Here is an 18687-nt window from a genome sequence, read left to right as displayed (position 1 = left end):
AGCCGCCATGAACTGTTGCTCCATAATACAACCAAAGATGACTCTACCGTTGAAGGAGAGCAAAGGATAGAGGAGACCCGTGAGCTCGAAGGGGCTGAAGAGCGACCATCACGAAGGCACCAGACAATTGTTCAGTGAAGTGGGAGAAAACTCAGCTGCAAGCAAGGAACTTGGCACCTCTTCTATCCATCTAGTGGCAAAACAGCTGCGAATCTGTGATGAGTCGGCTGAAAACCCCAAAGAACCGAATGTAAACTTAACTATATCATCAGCCCAGACATTACCTCAAGAATGGTTGATTGCCAGAGCCCAGCACAAGGCCGCCACCAAACCACCTATTGATCTGGAGGACATTTTCTCGCGCATAGACCAAGTTAAAGCTAAGGGGAAGAAAAAGCCCAAGGCGTATTCTAGAGTGACCAAAGATGAGCAAAGGAACCGCACTCTTCACATTGCCACCCCGCCTGTAGACAAGCCAGCAGATCAAATTACACTGGCGGATTACAGTATCACAACTGTCCCCATAGGACGAGCCACTAAGGAACAAGAGAAGGAGGAATTCAAGGATTCAGTGCAGGATATACTCAGGCAACTTGAAGAGATAACAACTGAAAAGGATATGTATCGAGCTCGTGCTGAGCAAGCCGAAGGGTATATCGATCAGCTCCTGAGACCATTGCACAATGCTTCCGAATCTCATATTCCCCCGACAGCATTAGCACAGAGAACCACTACAAAATTTGAAGGAGTGCGAGACACTGCAAGGGTCGTCAGGGAGTGGATGCAGGACATCAAAGGAAGGGGAGAGCAAATCCTTGAAGAAGTAAAAGAAATGGCCCACCATCGGGAGACCACCCTAGTCAAGTTGTTGGAGGTAAAAAGCGAATCCCTCAGAATGCATGAAATAGCTACCACTACTCTCCCCCTCATGAATGCTCTCTTCTGGACTCAAGCCCAAATCCCTGCACTCTCTGACATCCTGCACCCTCATGGTATCGACGTGTTCAAAGAGTGGTACTGGATTGTTAACATGAAGAATGATGCGAAGGAAATCATTGATAGAGAACATAATGCATGCGAGGCAATTCTAAAAAACATGCAAGAACTTGGCAGGATAATCCTCCGATCAATGGTTCCGGGATGGGTAAATGACCAATCTGACGAAGTGATACAGCCGGACTGGGAGGAAAGATTGGGAACAAATAAGATAACTTATTCCACTGAGGACCTAAGCTTTGCCGGTCGATTCCACTCAGATCTGTCGTGCTTCAAACGTAATTGTTCCAACTGGCGAGACGGTCTGAAGCAGGTAGACCAGTACCTTGAGGGCATGCAATATAAAATTCGCCATCCTCCTATGCCTCCATTCGGTCTGCTATTCCAATTGTGCCGCAGGTTCCAGGAATATGTTCACGGAGAGCGTGCCGCAGGTCGGGATCTTTCGCAGGAGTATCTGCATGGTGAAGATGAATTTCTAGAAAAGGAATGTGAAGCTGAAAAAGAAAAAGTGCTTTCCTAAAGTACTTTTCCTTTTTTTTATAAAAAAAAAAAAAACTTTAAAAGTGCTTTTCCTTTTTCTAAAATTCTGAAAAGTGCACCTTTTCACCCAAAAGGTCATATTTGACTTTCAGGTCAACTAAAATGTAAAACTTTATGAATGCACCTTTTTGGGTAATTTTGGATAAGATTTAATTATCCTTTTTTGGGTCGTTATTGCCCATTTTGGGGTGGTTGTTGATATTTGCCTCCCATTTATGGGTATGGGCAGCCATTGTTTATGGATGAATTTGGGCCATTTGTTTATATTAAATCTGGGCCATTCATCCTTTTTGAAGCCTATTTAAGGGACTGGTTTTCCCTCATTTTGCAAGAAGTTCTTGGATTGTTGCAAAAGCTCTGGCGAAATTTACAGGAATTAATGCAAAGATTAAGACTGTTTCCAAGTTTCCTTGTGAGTGCATGGTCTCCTTCTTCACTAATTTAGAAAATTTTTCAGTTATGTTTATTTACTTTACATAGCATTTTCAAGCAAACATCTGATAGAATCCTCGCAGTTCACACCATTGGGGAATGGCTGATTGCCTTTCTCTCTGTATGGTTAATCTGAACCTGTTATGCTTAGTTCAGTTATTGAATACTCACTATGAATCTAAAAGTTCTAATGTTGTAGCTGATAACATGAAAATCCTGTTTTTCCTTTGAAGATTGCACTGGATTTATGCAAACATTGTGCTTAAGTAGCTGGTGATGCTTAGTCTAGTTATTTGGAGGTGTCTGTCTGTTTGATTGAATCTGCTATCTTAGTTAAAATTTACATTTCATGTATCTCTCTCTCTCTATCCTTCCCTCCCTTTTCCCTTTTTTTATCAAGAGAATCCGCAGTCCCACTGAAAACAATATAAACTCAACCGAAATCATTTGATAAGAAAGATCATAAAAGTTCCAGGGAACTTATTTATAAATTGCCTATCTCAACGTAAGTCCCCCTTGTGTTTCTAGCATAAACACATCAAACCACTGAGAAATCCCGCAGTCAAGACCTGACAAACGAAACCTTGAGGTTATCCCCTTTGATCAAAATGCAGAAAATAGCACTAGGGATTTCCTTATCTCAAGAGAGGATAGGATACTCAGCTGGTTATTCTATTCTGTGTTGGCCGTATGGAGTTTGCAGCAATGCGATTCCAGACACGTTAACAAAGTGCCAACATGATCTTTTTATGGGGGGTCAGTTGTTCATTTATATCTCTTGGTGAAATTCCATTCGGAGGCATCTTCATCTGCAATATTCTATAGGGCTTCTTTGTTGGTGGCATCATTTTCATGTTTCCACATTCGAATATTTTATCATGATGTATGCTCTTGCTTGAGCAATGTTGTACTCGCACTATCATAAAGTGCCACACCTCTTTGTATCTTGTCATTGTTGACTATTTGATGTAATCCTCTTATACAGATAGATTAGGAATATCTTGTGAGACTTGGTGCATGGATCCCATGAGACATGGATTCTACCAGTATTTTTGCTATTTATGAGTATTCAGTTGGTGCTCAAAGCAAGTTGTCTCCATGCCTAATCTTCTTTTTGTTGCAGCGAGTGATTCATCGTCATCGACATTGGTACCTGGTTTTGTCACACTTTGACATTATTGGTGCAGCATAGGCTCTCTTTCTTCCTTATGGGGAGGTATTTTGGTCAACATCATTAGACCATCCTTGCAGGAGATTCGACATTGAGGGAGGGCTTCATGGTCTCTTCTCTCTTATGGGGGGGACATATTTTTTGTTCTTCTCATTCATCATTGAGAGTATTGTTTACTTTCATCATCTCTTTTTTGGGGGAGGGTTTTTTGCCATTGGGTTTTTCTCTCTTTCTCCGCTTTATGAGAGATTTCATTGCATTGGTTTGTGTGCATTTGCATTTGTACATGGGTACCTAACATGGCCTTGTAGCCGGGACCTATCTTGCATTGCTTAGTTGCATTTTTAGACTTTAGTGCATTCCCCTAAGTTGCACTTAAGGGGGGGTGTTGGTGTAAATAATTATTCATCATGGATATTATTACACTTTACTTAAATTTACTTAGGTACATGCATTTAATAGTAGTTTGGGTATGAGACACTTGGGTGTTTGTGCCACATTGGGATAGTGCGTGTAGGAGAATTTCCACCTTTTGTGGACTTATCTTGTTGTTACACTCCACATTCAGTGGGTGATCCACCTCATGTGGAATATTATATTGTTTCTCCTACCTACCCACATCTATTTCCTACCTACCATTGTTTCTTATTGAGCCACATGTCATTTTTGTGTGCTCACATATCCATAAGCCTTGCCTATATAAGCAGGCTCATCTACATTGTTTGGACGGGCAACTATTGAACATCTTATAATGATCCAGTTGATCATATTTTGCATCTTGATAGAATACAGCTTATTCCTATCATCTATTTTGTTCTCTCTTATTTGTGCTTTCCATTGCCTCTAGATCTTGGCAAAATCTCACAGTCACAAATGGCTACCTTTTCCTTCTTTTATTCACTTTTTTCCCCAGCCCTAACCTTAATTTCGAATTAGGGTTCTGTTGTGCGTTGCACACGTTCCCTGTCGCTGACAGGGTCCCCCTTTCTTTTTGGGCCCTTTTCCGTCTTCGCCCTGTTGAGTTTCGCGCAGAGTGTCTCGTGTCCTTTCGAGCGAGCCTGCGATTGGTCTATAAGATGACGATGTTAAGCGAAGGAGCCGGTGTTTCCGTTTAGGTCAGTCGAGCCCTTGGGCACGAATTCCAAGAGATTGTTCAAGCTTGTAAAATCGCCTTGAATAGGCGTGAGATGATAGAGGTTGGTGAAGCCCACCAAGCAAGGGACAGCGCGTCTGAGGGTTGCATGAGGACCCAAAGTTGCCAATTTTTGCATAAGAGCGATGAGAGAGATTACATGATGTTTGTTTTTACAAAGTTTACGAGATTTGAATGAATGGCGATTTTTGCTAGCTGGAAGAGAAGGAGCAAAATTTTTTTTTTTTTTTTTTGCAAAGTGCCAAGGTTGACAAACTCGCCCAAGTGCCAAAACTCGTACTTTTTAATAAAAAGTTAAAAAAGTTGGCAAAAATGCCCAAAGGGCCGAATTTCGGCCCCCTTAAGTGAAATGTCAAAAGTTAAAAAGTTGGCAAAACTGCCCAAAGGGCCGAATTTTGGACCCCTTAAGTGAAATGTCAAAAGTTAAAAAGTTGGCAAAAATGCCCCTCGCCCCCCTTAAGTGAAATGTCAAAAGTTAAAAAGTTGGCAAAAATGCCCAAAGGGCCAAATTTTGGACCCCTTAAGTGAAATGTCAAAAGTCTGAAATTTGGCAAAATTGTCAAAGAGCCCGAAATTAGCAAAACACTCTAGAATGCTGAAGGCTAGGGATAAATGCGAAGTTTAAGAAATCTTCAAAACCCTCATAGCGCCGAAAATCGCATTTTAGGGTGGAAGTGCGAAGTGTTTAAATTGGCAAAATCCCTCATTCCTCTGAAGATCACGTTTAAGAGAAAGCGCAGAGAGTGAAGTTTGCGAACCATGTCAAAGCACCGAAGTTCGGGATTTGGAGGATGAAAATGCGAAATGTTTGAAGTTTTTAAAATTCCCTCATTCCGCCGAAGTTAGGGTAAAATCGCGTGAAAGAGGATCGTGTAAGGTTTGGAGGGTGGAGCCAGAGAGCACAATTTGCATCAAAGGTAAGATCGCAATTTTTTTTTGTACAAATCTTGCAAACACAGTAAACTCCGTAATGGCTCACCGTAGGGCAGAAGCGTGAATTTTCATAATCTGAAACCCCCTTCCCTTCATTTGCTGAAATTTCCCAAGGTAAAATCGCTGACATAAACTCTTTCAAACATTCAAGTTCAATTACCATTTCGCCCAAGGTAAAAAAATCGCTAAGTCTAAAATTCAAAACTGCAAGTTCTTTTCAAACCATAGGCACGAAAATTTGAATAAAGTTAACCGTTGAAATTCAAAATTTGTAGAACTCTCCCATCCATTCTTGCAGGGCAAATCGGGCAATTTCTCGCCGTCCATTTTCACCAGGTAAGTACGCTTTACCTCTCTCGATCGTCTGAAATATTTACAAATTGGATGGATGTCTGTGCAAAAAATTGATTAAAATACTTAAATCTTCAAAATCGCATCTTTTTTCCGTTTGTAAGGCGTCATGCAAAGCAATTGAAATCAGAACTTACTCGTAAGAATCAGCTAGAAAATGCATTTTCAAACTTAGGAAAATTTCTCAAGCTTTGTCCATTTTGAAAATTGATCCCGAAAATGCTTAAGTATAAATTCGCAATCAAAAGCTTCATAAATACTTGGGTTTAAATCAACCAAGCTTTTAACTAACAAAATCATGTTGTTCTTCTAATTCGGTTTTTGAATTAATCCTTGAATGCTGGAATATTCTTTATCTAACCCACTTTACTTCCCTTTTATCGCCTCGTAATCCGCATCCGGCTGTGCAGGTGCCTAAATCAGAGGTAGAATCATCAAAGACGCCTGCTATAGCCGAGACATTGCGAGCATCCAAATTAGATATCCCTCGCAAAGTTGAAAGGATGAAATATCAGTATCAAAGAGGAGGACTGAGGGAGTCAAAAGTTCGGAGTGTCTGGGACAGTGTCGGTGATACCGACCTGGGCCATATTGATATCCAAGATTTCAAGAATCGAGTCTTCTCCCCTAACGCCTATGGCAGGCCTAGACAGATGATGGAAAGGGGCATCGCCCAACGGCGGGATTTCCTCCAGCAGTGCAAAACTATGAGTTAGTGGTAGAAGCTGCCTGACATTACCAGCCAGGTTCCAGATTGGTGCTCCTCGAGAACATGACCCTTGCCAACTTCACTCCTGAGGCCATTGGTGACGCATTTGACATTCCCTTTCCAAACAACCCCATAGCAACAACTATGGACAAAGTACAGGGGGTGTATGATATGAATCCCGCCAGGTGCAGAGCACTAATGAATGAAGAGTGGTACAAGGAGAGAAGACCTCCAAGCATCAAGATTGGGAAAAAGACCCCTAGAAGCGACTTTCACAATGAGCATGGGGACATGGTCACATTGCTCAGCAGGATTATGGGACTTCCCCAATCCAACTACTTTGAAGAATGGATGTTTTACTTCACGAGCAGGTCTTCGCTGGGAAATCCAAGTTTGACTGGGCCCAGATCATAAGCGACAACATCCACACTCAGCTGATAGAACTTGAAACAAAGAAATACTTCACTATGACCTCCTATTTGGTCTACATGTTCGCCAAGAACCAACCACTGCCAGGTTTAATAATGAAAGGTGAAATTGGGAATGGGCCTGGTCAGGTAAAAGTGTATGATTGCTACCCACAGCTGCATTATCAGGATATAGCTCAAAGAGAAAAGAAAAGCCCGGCCTATGCGGTTGGTCAATATGAGCGCGTCAATGACGCCTTCACAATGCACCTAGTTAGGCTAATGCAGGGAGGATTGCATATAAGGCTCTCAGAGCAAGCTACTGTTCTGGTACAGAGATACGGAGCCTGGTTCATCCAGTTCCCAAGGTTCTCCTACATCCGGATAACTGGCTTTGATGGTGCCCCTCTCCGGCTTCCACGGTACCCAACCGACAAGATAGTTCTTATGGAGGTCGCAAGGAAGTCGCGTCCGACAAGCAGCTTACTTAGAGACAGGAAGCTAGCTGGGTTTGCATTCCCCATGATTTTAGGCAATCAAGACATCCATCTAAAAACCCCATCTCAAGCGGAGGAATCCTTTGGAGAGCTAGCCTTATATGGCATACAAGAGAATTCTCCGAGGAAATGCTCTTGTTCACGACAATCTGGCAAAGAGAGCCTATGGCAGGCGGTACAGAGCAAAGGAATCGGTTGAAGATTATTGGAAAAACTGCTCTGATGACTATGAGGTCCAAAGGCGTGAATATTCTAGGTTGAGTGTGCAACAAATGCGACTCTATGAATATCGCCGGGTCCAAGATCAACTCACAGATTCAAAGAATTGTCTGCAAGTCTGGGAATTTGAGGTAGCAAGGCATCTTTTGCCAGGCGTTGATTGGTCGCAAGACCCGATCACTGATTTTGAGGCAGTCATGGCAGCCCCAACAAGATATACAGACCAATGGTTGCATCAACAAATTGAGCGACTAATTCATGGAGTCCAGTTCACCTACCACTTAATGGGTAGCCTCGATTCTTAGTCCTCCGAAGATGAGGGAACTTCCAGTGCACCCAGGGAAGAAATTGAAAAGACCGAGAAGAGGAAGAAGGCTAAGGCTTGCAGAGGGACTCGGACATCCAAGAGAACAAGAAGGGAAAAGATTCCCATTAGGAGACCAGAGGTCACTTCATCGTCAAAGGACCCCAGTTCGTCCGATGATGTGGTAGAGCTAGACTATATACCTGCTCCGCCTTCCCAGAGCGACATTGATACATTTGGAGTTGATGACCCTCCCACACCCGACATGGTAGACGCCGAACTAAGAGCTATTGAATCAGTCGAGTCGGGTAACCAAATTGAAGAAGGAGAAATTCCATCCATTCAGGGGATTGAAGTGCACGAACCCACCCAACAGAGACGCCATGAATTGCTGCTCCATAATACTACCAAAGATGACTCTACCATTGAAGGAGAGCAAAAAACAGAGGAGACTCGCGAGCTCGAAAGGACCAAAGAGCAACCATTGCGCGAAGGCACCAGACAATTGTTCAGTGAAGTAGGAGAAAATTCGGCTGCAAGCAAAGAACTTGACACCGCCTCCACTCCTCCGGTAATGGAACAACTGCAAATTTGTGATGAGACGGCTAGGAACATCCAGGAACAAAGTGCAAATTTAACCATAGCATCAGCCCAGGCTGTACCTCAAGAATGGTTAATTGCCAGAGCCCAGCACAAGGCCACCACCAAACCACCTAGACAAGCCAGTAGATCAGATTACACTGGCCGATTATAGCATCACGACTGTCCCCATTGGACGAGCCACTAAGGAACAAGAGAAGGAGGAATTCAAGGATTCAGTGCAAAACATACTCAGGCAACTTGAAGAAATAACAGCTGAAAAGGATATGTATCGAGCTCGTGCTGAGCAGGCTGAAGGATACATCGATCAACTCCTGAGACCATTACACAATGCTTCTAAGTCCCATATTCCCCCGACAACATTAGCACAGAGAACCACAACAGAATTTGAAGGAGTGCGAGACACTGCAAGGGCCGTCAGGGAATGGATACAGGACATCAAAAGAAGGGGAGAACGAATCCTTGAAGAAGTAAAAGAGATGGCCCACCATCGAGAGACCACCCTTAGAATGCATGAAGTAGCTGCCGCTACTCTTCCCCTCATAAATGCTCTCTTTTGGACCCAAGCACAGATCCCTGCACTCTCTGACATCCTGCACCCTCATGGTATCGACGTTTTCAAAGAGTGGTACTGGACTATCAACATGAAGAATGATGCGAAGGAAATCATTGATAAAGAACACGATGCATGCGAGGCAATCCTAAAAGGCATGCAAGAACTCGACAAGACGATCCTCCGATCAATGGTCTCAGGATGGCAAAATGACTTGTCTGATGATGTGATACAACCGGATTGGGAAGAAAGACTAGGGACGGATAGGGTTACCTATTCCGCTAGGGATTACCTATGGAAGCAATCAGGACAACTTCTTGAAGGATTTCATCTCCTAAAAAATTAAAGACAAGCTCCCAATCAGAATCAGATGGTGACAAGAAGAAACAAATTTCCATACTTAGACAATTTCTTGACACAAATTGGAGAATTCAAGGAAGACATCCGACACGTTGAGGTGACGCCTCGTCATCTTCCAACCAATCAGATTGTTCCAAGTCGACATGTCCAGGTTCAATGAACCTGACTTATCCACAGAAACTTCTGGAGGGAACACTTCACAATGCAACAACCTTCTATTTTTATTATTGGTTCATATTTAGCAAGAAGGACAAGTGTCCCCAAATATAATTGTCTCATTGGTTGAGGGTAGTTAGTTGTAACAAACCCTAATTAGGGTTTTGATCTTTCAATCTGGGCCCTTGATCATTGTTCGATCTCGGCCATTCAAAACTTTTGTGCACGCCTATATAAGGTTGCCTCCTCTCATTTGGAGAGTGTGAGTTTTTTTGAAATATTGTTGCAACAAGGTCATTTCCAGATAATACATTAGTTGTGTGCTTTCTCTTAAAGCTTTGTAATCTCTTTTATCTGAATGATTAGCAAGGTTTTCAATTTCCTCAACACAATAGTTTAGATTTTATTTCATGTATGTTAGATGAATGAAAGATCTAATAAGTATTGGTTTATGGTGTATCTTTGCTCATACTTTTGGTGAATGGATGATTTTCATTCACTGTGCAAAGTTAGTCTGAGCTTTCCATTTTGTGTATGCTTAAACTTCCGATCAAAACACATCCTTTGAAGATTGCATCCACTTTGTATAGTTGTCTTAAGTGAGGCGAATCAAAGTGTGGTTTATTGAGTTCACCGAATCAATACCGTCTCTGGAATTCATAGGATTAGAGTATATCTCTCAACCCTTATACCTTTTGTCTTTTTTTTGAAAGTCTTAAACCCCGAAAATCCCAAAAAGAAAGAAAGAGAGAGAGCTTTAATTGACAAATCCATCTAAGTCCCAAAGTTGTTGACAGTTCATTTAAGCGTAAGTCCCTTTGTGTATTACCAACAAATCACAACGCCCATTGAGCTTATCCACACGTCAAGACCTGACAAAAGAAACCTTGGAATTGCCATATGATCTTCTAGAAATCTTAGCATACGCGGTGATTTTGTTCAAGAGAGGGTAAATTATCTTTGGGTACTTTATTCTAATGTTTGGTAGATGATAAAACATACACCAACAGGCGGGTTCTTACAAGCAGACACACAATAAACAAGATTTGATTCTTACATAAGGCTTGAACAATAAATATGTTAAGTTAAAAGCATAGTATAATCCAATAGCTACAAGAAAAAGGTCATGAATCATTTGTCCATTTTTTCTTACTTCTAAGAAAAAATTCCAGCAATCAGGGGTTGATTAGGAAAGGACGACCATTCTGCTCACAAACCAATGAAAATTATATGTTGTGCAGAAATAGAATACAACATTCAAAGCAATAACACAAACATAAATAAGACTTAGAAATTATGGAATATAGGGATTATACACATTCTGCATGTAATGTCCCCATTTTTATGCTATAATGTTCTATGATCATTGGCCAGTTTTTGAGGTTTCCCACAAGTTTCCAGGTGATCTGGGAGAGTTCCAACATTCTTGGAGATCTCAATTTAGGGTTTCCTTGGCATCTGGTGGTGGTTTGGAGTTCAGTTGATATGTTGTGCAGAAATATAATACAACATTCAAAGCAATAACCTAAACATAAATAAGACTTAGAAATTATAGAATATAGGGATTATACACATTCTGCATGTAATGTCCCCATTTTTATGTCAACTAGTTTCCAGGTGAGCTAGGAGAGTTCCAACATTCTTAGCATTTGGTGGTGGTTTGCAGTGATGCTCTCTGTAGCATTTTGGGCCTTATGGGTTGTTCTCCACAGTTCTTGGAGGACACTTGTAATTTTAGTAAATGCCTTTTTTGGCACCCAACATTATTCTTCAGCGTAAGTTCCTTCTTGGCATGTTCAATTTCAGTTTTCAATGCCTTGGCAGTGCTTTCTGCAAAGTGATTTGGATTATTTAATTGTTAAAGTTATAAAGTTAACATTAAAATATTAACTTTAGTGTTTGAATCTAATAAAGTTTTGTTTTGTTATGAAAAGTGGACGTCTAGGGAAAAGTGGACTTAGAAATAAAGTTATTTTATAAAAGTGCAAAAGACTTTTGAGGGAAAGTAATTTACTCTGAATTTTAAATTCCTCTTTTTCCCTTCAACCCTACAAAAGGAGGTTTTTGACTCTCATTTGCATTATTCAAGTTCGCACACATAACATGATGTTACTGGAGTGAACAGAGAAGTTCTTCCAAGGTTGATTGAGGGTGGAGTTGGAGGCAATCAAGTACACTACTCTTCACTTGGATGGTGATGCACATGAGTGGTGGTAACATGGATCGGTCACCTTGGGATATGCTCACATCACTTCATATGCCAACTTCACACAACTACTGATTGACAGGTTTGACAAGAAAGATCCAGAATTGCAATTTCGTGAGTTGGCTAATTTGAAGCAAGTAGGTTTGGTGGATGCATGAGTCTGAATTTCAGAAGCTTTCACTTATGGTCACCGACATTTTAGACCATAGATTGGTTGTACATTTTGTGGAAGGATTGATTGAGCCACTTCATGGTTGGGTTAAAGCCTTTGACCCTCCTACTCTTACTGCTGCCATCAAGAGAGCACGCCACATGGAGATTTCTACCTCTAAGGGAAAGCACAATTATGAGGATTCGAATACCAAGCAAAATAAGTCATCTCAAGAGGAATCAAAGGTTCCATCCAAGCCAAGAAAGGAAGATGATAAGAAGCTGGATTTTGAGAGCAAGAATGAGTTGTGTAAGAAGTGCTTCACTTGTAAAGAGCCATGGGGGCAGAGTCATAGTTGCTGGGAAAAAGGTAAATTGTATTATATTGAAGTTGCATCTGATGTTGATGACACAATTAATGATACTTCAGAGAGTGACAATGAGGAGCAAGATATTACAGCCTTAGCACATGGTGCTAAAACTTTACTTCCAAGTATTATGTATCTACCATTTTAAAAAAGAGGAGTTGTGAATGGACAGCAAGTAACATGTTTGGTAGATAGCGGTGTCACTCATAATTTTGTGAGTGATTGCTTTGTGGCAAGGAGAGGATTACCATTTGAGGATTTTGTAGGATTCCATGTGATGATGGCTGATGCAACAAGAGGGTACTGCAGATGAGCACTGAATTTGATGACTACACCATCATCGATGATTTTTACATGATTGGAACTTCTGATTCCAATATCATATTAAGAATTCTATGGTTGCATTCTCTTGGATGATATGTTCAGGATTTCCAGCAAATGGAGTTGGAGTTCATGGTGGATGGGAAGAAGAAAACATTCAAGGCTTTCGTGGGTGAAGCACCAAAGGCAGCAGCAACTTGGATGATGACAGCGATAAACAAGCATAATGTGATTGAGTAGGCAGCCTTACCAATGGATTTTCCAAGTTTGGAGCATGTTGGATGGATAAGGGACAATCATCATTCCTCCATTAGAAGTCATGATAAATTCAAAATTTGGGATCCATTAAACAGTTTGATAGTGGGAATACTTCAGAATGACAAAGTCGTGGGTTTCAGTAATTCTGATTGCATCAAGGTGGAGCAATAGAATGATGTAGTGTTGTTCATACAGCTGGTTTGGGATCTTGGTGGTGTAGGAATGAATTGCTTGTGGGCAAGCAATGCTTGGGCAAGGAGGATTGCAATGTCCCCAAATTTTATATAGTGAATTAATTTAAATTAATTGAAAAGGTTGTCCAAAAAAATAATTTTTATTTCTAAGGGATGACTGCAATTAATTAATTTAATTGAAAATAAAGTGAAAATGATAAAATAAGTCACTTAATTCAAATTTCTCTAGATGTGACAAAAATGGAGTGAAACCTAATATGGAAAATAGGTTGTCCAAAAAAATTAATTTTTATTTCTAAGGGATGACTTTAATTAATTAATTTAATTGAAAATAAAGTGAAAATGATAAAATAAGTCACTTAATTCAAATTTCTCCAGATGTGACAAAAATGGAATGAAACCTAATATGGAAAATAGGTTGTCCAAAAAAGTCACTTAATTCAAATTTCTCTAGATGTGACAAAAATGGAATGAAACCTAATATGGAAAATAGGTTGTCCAAACAAAAAATTAGTCACTTAATTCAAATTTCTCCAGATGTGACAAAATGGAATGAAACCTAATATGGAAAATAGGTTGTCCAAAAAAATTAATTTTTGTTTCTAAGTGATGACTTTAATTAATTAATTTAATTGAATATTAAGTGAAAATGATAAAATAAGTCACTTCATTCAAATTTCTCCAGATGTGACCAAAATGGAATGAAACCTAATATGGAAAATAAGTTGTCCAAAAAAATTAATTTTTGTTTCTAAGGGATGACTAATTAATTAATTTAATTGATAATAAAGTGAAAATGATAAAATAAGTCACTTAATTCAAATTTCTCCAGATGTGACAAAAATGGAAAGAAACCTAATATGGAAAGTATTTAAATTTCTTGAGTTTTGACAAAATGGAATGTAACCTAATGTGTAAAGTATTTAAATTTCTCTAGCTATGATAAGAATGGAATGTAACCTAATATGGAAATTATTTAAATTTCTCCATTTGTTACAAAAATGGAATGTAATCTAATATGGAAAGTAACCTAATCTTCTAGAAGTTTCTTGGAGTTCTTTATAAGCAGGCTGGTTGGGTGAAGTAAGGAGGCTCATGGATTTGATATGACTGGATTTATGAAACTTTGAAGCAGATTCTGAGGATGAAAACCTTCAAAAGTCAAAAGATTGATAGAAGGGTTCAATGAAAACCTAGCTCTTCCTAAAGGGTGAATTTGTGACATAGTTCACATTTGGGCAAATTTGTGAAGTCTCCAAATTTGTAAGGTTTAGGGTTTGTTTCATAAACAAAGATAATTGCATTTATTTCTTATTTAGAAACAAGTTTATCATATTCTGAATATTGTATGGTGTATCAAAATTATATTTTGGGAGTGAAAATATTAGTATATTTAGAGAATAAGAGTGCATTTGAAGCTTCAGCCTGGGTGTTTTCCTTTTGGACCAGCGACCTCACGACTTGGAGGAATAAATTTATATCTCAATCTGATATTCAGTGGTGAATTGTAAGAACCCAACTTGGCTCTCCTCTGCTGACTGTTTCTTTTGAATGCAATAGATTTGAATTTGTTTTGGTTTTTGAATGTTTATAGATTTTTTTGTGTTTTTTTGTTGGTAATAATGAGCAATGAAACAATACTGGAATAAACTCCTATGCTTAAAATAATACTGGAACAATAATATTACTGCTGGAATTAATTTACGAAACTATCAAGGGAATGTTTGTTCTGTTTTATGGCCAATATGCCTGGAAAACAAATTCATTACAATGTAAGATAAAACCTGATTTTTGCTGTCCCAGTAGTTGAAAAAATCTGCCAACTGCAAATTTTAATTTTTTTGAAAAAATTACTGTTCACGCGGTACTGTAGCAATCCGTACAGCGGCACTATTCACGCGGTACTGTTCACGCGGCACTGTAGCAGTCCGTACGGCGGTACTGTAGCGCGGGTACTGTAGCAGCAATTGTATTTTGAAATGATTGCTTCAATTCTGATTTTTAATGGCTGCCAAATGAAACTGTAGGTCTGCAATTAATATATATTCGAAAATCTGCATACCCTAGATGTCTTCCCTTCTTTTTAAAGCCCAAATAGAACTCCAGAATGAAGCTCTCCTGAAATGCCAAATTTAGTGGATATTTCACCACCTCAAATGGTTGCAACACTGAAGAATTGTCGCTCTCCAATGGCTGACTGAATCAGAAACCCTTGGCTTCTTCTCCCAAGTTCATAACAAACAAATATCAATTCTCTGGATGGATGATATAAAATGAGCTCTTAAGTCCCTTTTTATTCTTTCTTATGAGAGCTCGAACACTTTCTTCGCCAATGTGGGATTAAAGACATATTCACACATTATAATATTAAAGTGACTTTATTATTATAAAGTTACTTTATAACTTTATAATAACATTAAAATATTTAAATAAATCACTTAAGTCACTTTTAATTAAATTAATTAAATATAAAGTCACCTTTTTTTATTTTATTTTATTTAATGACTTAATAAGAAATTAATTTAATCAATTTCTCCTTATTTCTCCACTTAGCCTTCGGAGAATGTAAAGGCTAAGAACTCCACTGAGATGCTAAAAAGGTGGGGACATTACATGAATACCTGCAGAAAGGACATGAGGAGTGATAAAGCCAGCACAGACCTTCAACTTTGATGGATACTTAATGTTGTCTGTGCAAGTCCAAGTAATAGTGGGACGCATGAATTTATCAACTTGGACATGGCCATTTCACTGTCAAAGTGCACAGTATTTCCACAGCATTTCCAAGTCAGAAGTTTGCAGGGATTTATATTAATCATCTGCACACAGTAGTGCAGATTGGTCAATATTTATATCAAACTCGGATTTATGAAATTATCTGTCAAATTTATTTCTGCAAATCTGTCCAGTAATAGCTGTTCATTTATTATGATTTAGTTGCTATTCAGTGTGCAAATATCTCTATTTAGTTGATTAAAATTGAATGTGAATATGTTGGAAGACATAGCTGATAAGGTGCACCATGTTGTAATACTCCGAGTTCTTATAAAATGTGAAGCTGGTTACAATCCAAATCTGATCTGAAAACTAGACATTTTGCAACTATTTGTCAAAATTGTTTGGAAAATATTACAAGGATTTGGGGTGAAATCAGCAAGGGTATCTCACAACTATCTAGTTAAAGAAAAGGGAAAATTGTAGATGCTAGATTTAGCAAAAGATAACATAATGATCACTTACACAAATGCCTCTACTATTGCCTTCTCCTCTTCTGGAAGAAGTAAGTTCTCTTTAAAAGTACTTGTTGATGCTTCCCCCAAATCTGTACTGTTCTCGGAAGTTGATTGAGCAAGCTTTGATAGAAGCCACTGCATGAACCCAGGGATAGGACTAAGTGTGGCAAACACCTGTGAAGAAGTGAAAAAAGTTATGACCATGGTGGATATACCAAAACATACTTCCAAGAATCAGAAGTGTGCATATTGTAATCATTTATTATCATAACAACCATAAACACTACAATACATACTGGTTGACAAAATTCTACAAAGTTAGAGCCTCAATAAGTTCTACATGAAATTTAAACAAAAAACCAATGAACCATCTTAGAGACATAATAACACCATGAATATCTTAATATACCCTCAATCTATAATTTCTATAATATCATCATAAAATGGTTACGGCATTATTACTGTATTCTGGTTACACAATACCCATTTCTCAATTATAATTAGCAATATTTATTGGAACAGTACGAATAATGAAATTTGGTTAAGGATATGATTGAGAAATAATCACCATGCATCACCTCCACCACATGAACGGTTCAAAAAGGATAATTTTGCCAGAAACTAAAGAACTACTAGAATATCATAAAGGCTGTAATTGAGTGATCTGTTGAGCATTTTATCATTGATGTTAAAGGATATTTGTCAAGTCTTCTAAACTAAGAATTGGAATGAAATATTGAGCTACTTGGCTACTTGTTTGAGTTGCTTGAGCTACTTGGTTGCTTGGTTGAGCTCCCTGGTTGCTTGCCTCCTTGAGCTGCCTGAGTGTTAGCTTGAGCTACTTGCCTATCTATTTGAGCTGGTTGCCTGTCCACTTAAGCTTTCTAGTGTCTACTTCACCTGCTGACATGTGCCAAGTCAAACTGAGTGACATGTCATTCTTTAAATGTAAAAAAGGGATGTTTTTGTATGGAATCAAACTAACCTTTTATGTTTGTGATATTTTGATGTTGGGCGGTTGCATGTGGTGTGTTTTTGTTCCATTCTGATAGCGTCAGGTATTATTGAATGGAGTTTTGGAATCATCTCTTAATTCACCTTTTGATATGTTGGCCATTGTGTGAATGGAGCTGCTTTTAACTTTTGAAACGTCTTTCTGCGGTGGTATTATTCTTTCTTTCCAACTATCAGTTCTTAGCATTATGCGATTGGCATGGCAAATGATTTGAATATTTTATTGGATGTGACATACATTTTCTGATCGTGGCGTTGTTTAGAGTTATTACAGACCATCATTCCTCTTGCAAATAGAGTAAAATTTTCTGATGGTGGCATTATTGTTTCTGGAAAATTTCTGGACATTAAAAAGAGTTTCTTTGTAAACAAACCTGTTGGCACATATTAGTGTATCGCTGTGTTACGAAATCAAGGAGGTCATGTTTTGAAGAAAAGACAGATTTTTTAAAAGAAACGTTCATGATGTGAACAGGGGGGTGCATTAAAAAGCACAGGTCGTGTTCTGAACATGATGAAAAAAAAAACTGTTTATGATGTGGGCTGTTGTATGCGTTAAGTGTTTTTCTAAAAATAACATTCAAATGAGGTTACAAAAGAGATTGTGGTTCTTTTTTTTATGGGATTTTTTATTTGTATTAAAAACTGGAAGCATCGTGTTTTGGAAGGGGGGCAAAAGCTTAATGGAACAAAATAGTTTTTTTGTATTCCAGAAGCACAAAAATCATGATGTGGATGGAGCTGTAAATGAAGAAGATTCTTTTAAAAGAGAGATTGCATATATTAGTTGGGTGTAGTTATTGTTCTTAGTTAAAAATCTCATGTGATGTTTTTGTGTGTGTGCGTTGAGGAAAAACGTAAAGTGGGAGCCATTAAGATACACAGAGATTGGTGTGAGAACTTTGTGACGGGCTTCATAAGTATTGGATGCTGGAAGTCAAGGCAAAGTGATTGATGCTAAAGTTGAATTAAAATAAGGACGTAAGTATTCTACTGGTTATTCACAACAACACATGGTCACTCAAAGTGTTTTGGAATGACTTAATTTTTCATTGCAAGGCTTGATTCTCTCTCTCTGGATGATCAAGGATTTATCTCTGATTCTTGGAGCTGGATAGGAGTTGTGGGAATGACCAAAATGCTTCTGCCTGGGCATGACCATTGACTTTGCTTTCAAATTGTGACTCCTGAGACTTGGTTGTAGACCTATACATGGATAGAGACATAGGGAAATACATTTTCATTAATACAAATCTGAAGAGTTAGTAGAGGAGAAAATTCAAGCAAATCTATTACAGCGGTGAAGTGCAACATAGTTATGATATATTCTACAAAATGGAGTAAGCGTTGAACTATTAAGATAATCCTTTGTGTTTTTTGGAAACTGAAGTGTTTTTATGCACTATGCAACATAGAATAAAATACTAAGTATTCTATCATGTCTTGAACAAAATGTCCTCTTATGCTAAACTGTGTGATCATAGGAGGTTGTTTTGTTCAAGACAGGATATAATACTTAGTATTTTATTCTATGTTGCATAGTGCATAAAAACACATCA

General features: G+C 38.7%; 1 protein-coding gene across 4 annotated transcripts in view; it reads right to left on the bottom strand.

The window, feature by feature from the left end:
• Window positions 1-18687, bottom strand: part of LOC131033457 (uncharacterized) — a 262765-nt gene that overhangs the window by 89799 nt on the left and 154279 nt on the right. For all 4 annotated transcript variants that reach the window (XM_057964694.2, XM_057964692.2, XM_057964693.2 and 1 more), the window contains exon 11: window positions 16122-16288. In XM_057964694.2, the coding sequence (XP_057820677.2) occupies window positions 16122-16288 (167 nt within the window). The remainder of the gene's footprint in view (window positions 1-16121; window positions 16289-18687) is intronic.

Source organism: Cryptomeria japonica, chromosome 4 (genome assembly GCF_030272615.1).
Source record: "Cryptomeria japonica chromosome 4, Sugi_1.0, whole genome shotgun sequence".
NCBI classification, from domain to species: Eukaryota; Viridiplantae; Streptophyta; class Pinopsida; order Cupressales; family Cupressaceae; genus Cryptomeria; species Cryptomeria japonica.
Note: the sequence above shows the minus strand (reverse complement) of the source record. Positions and strands in the feature narration are given on the sequence as shown.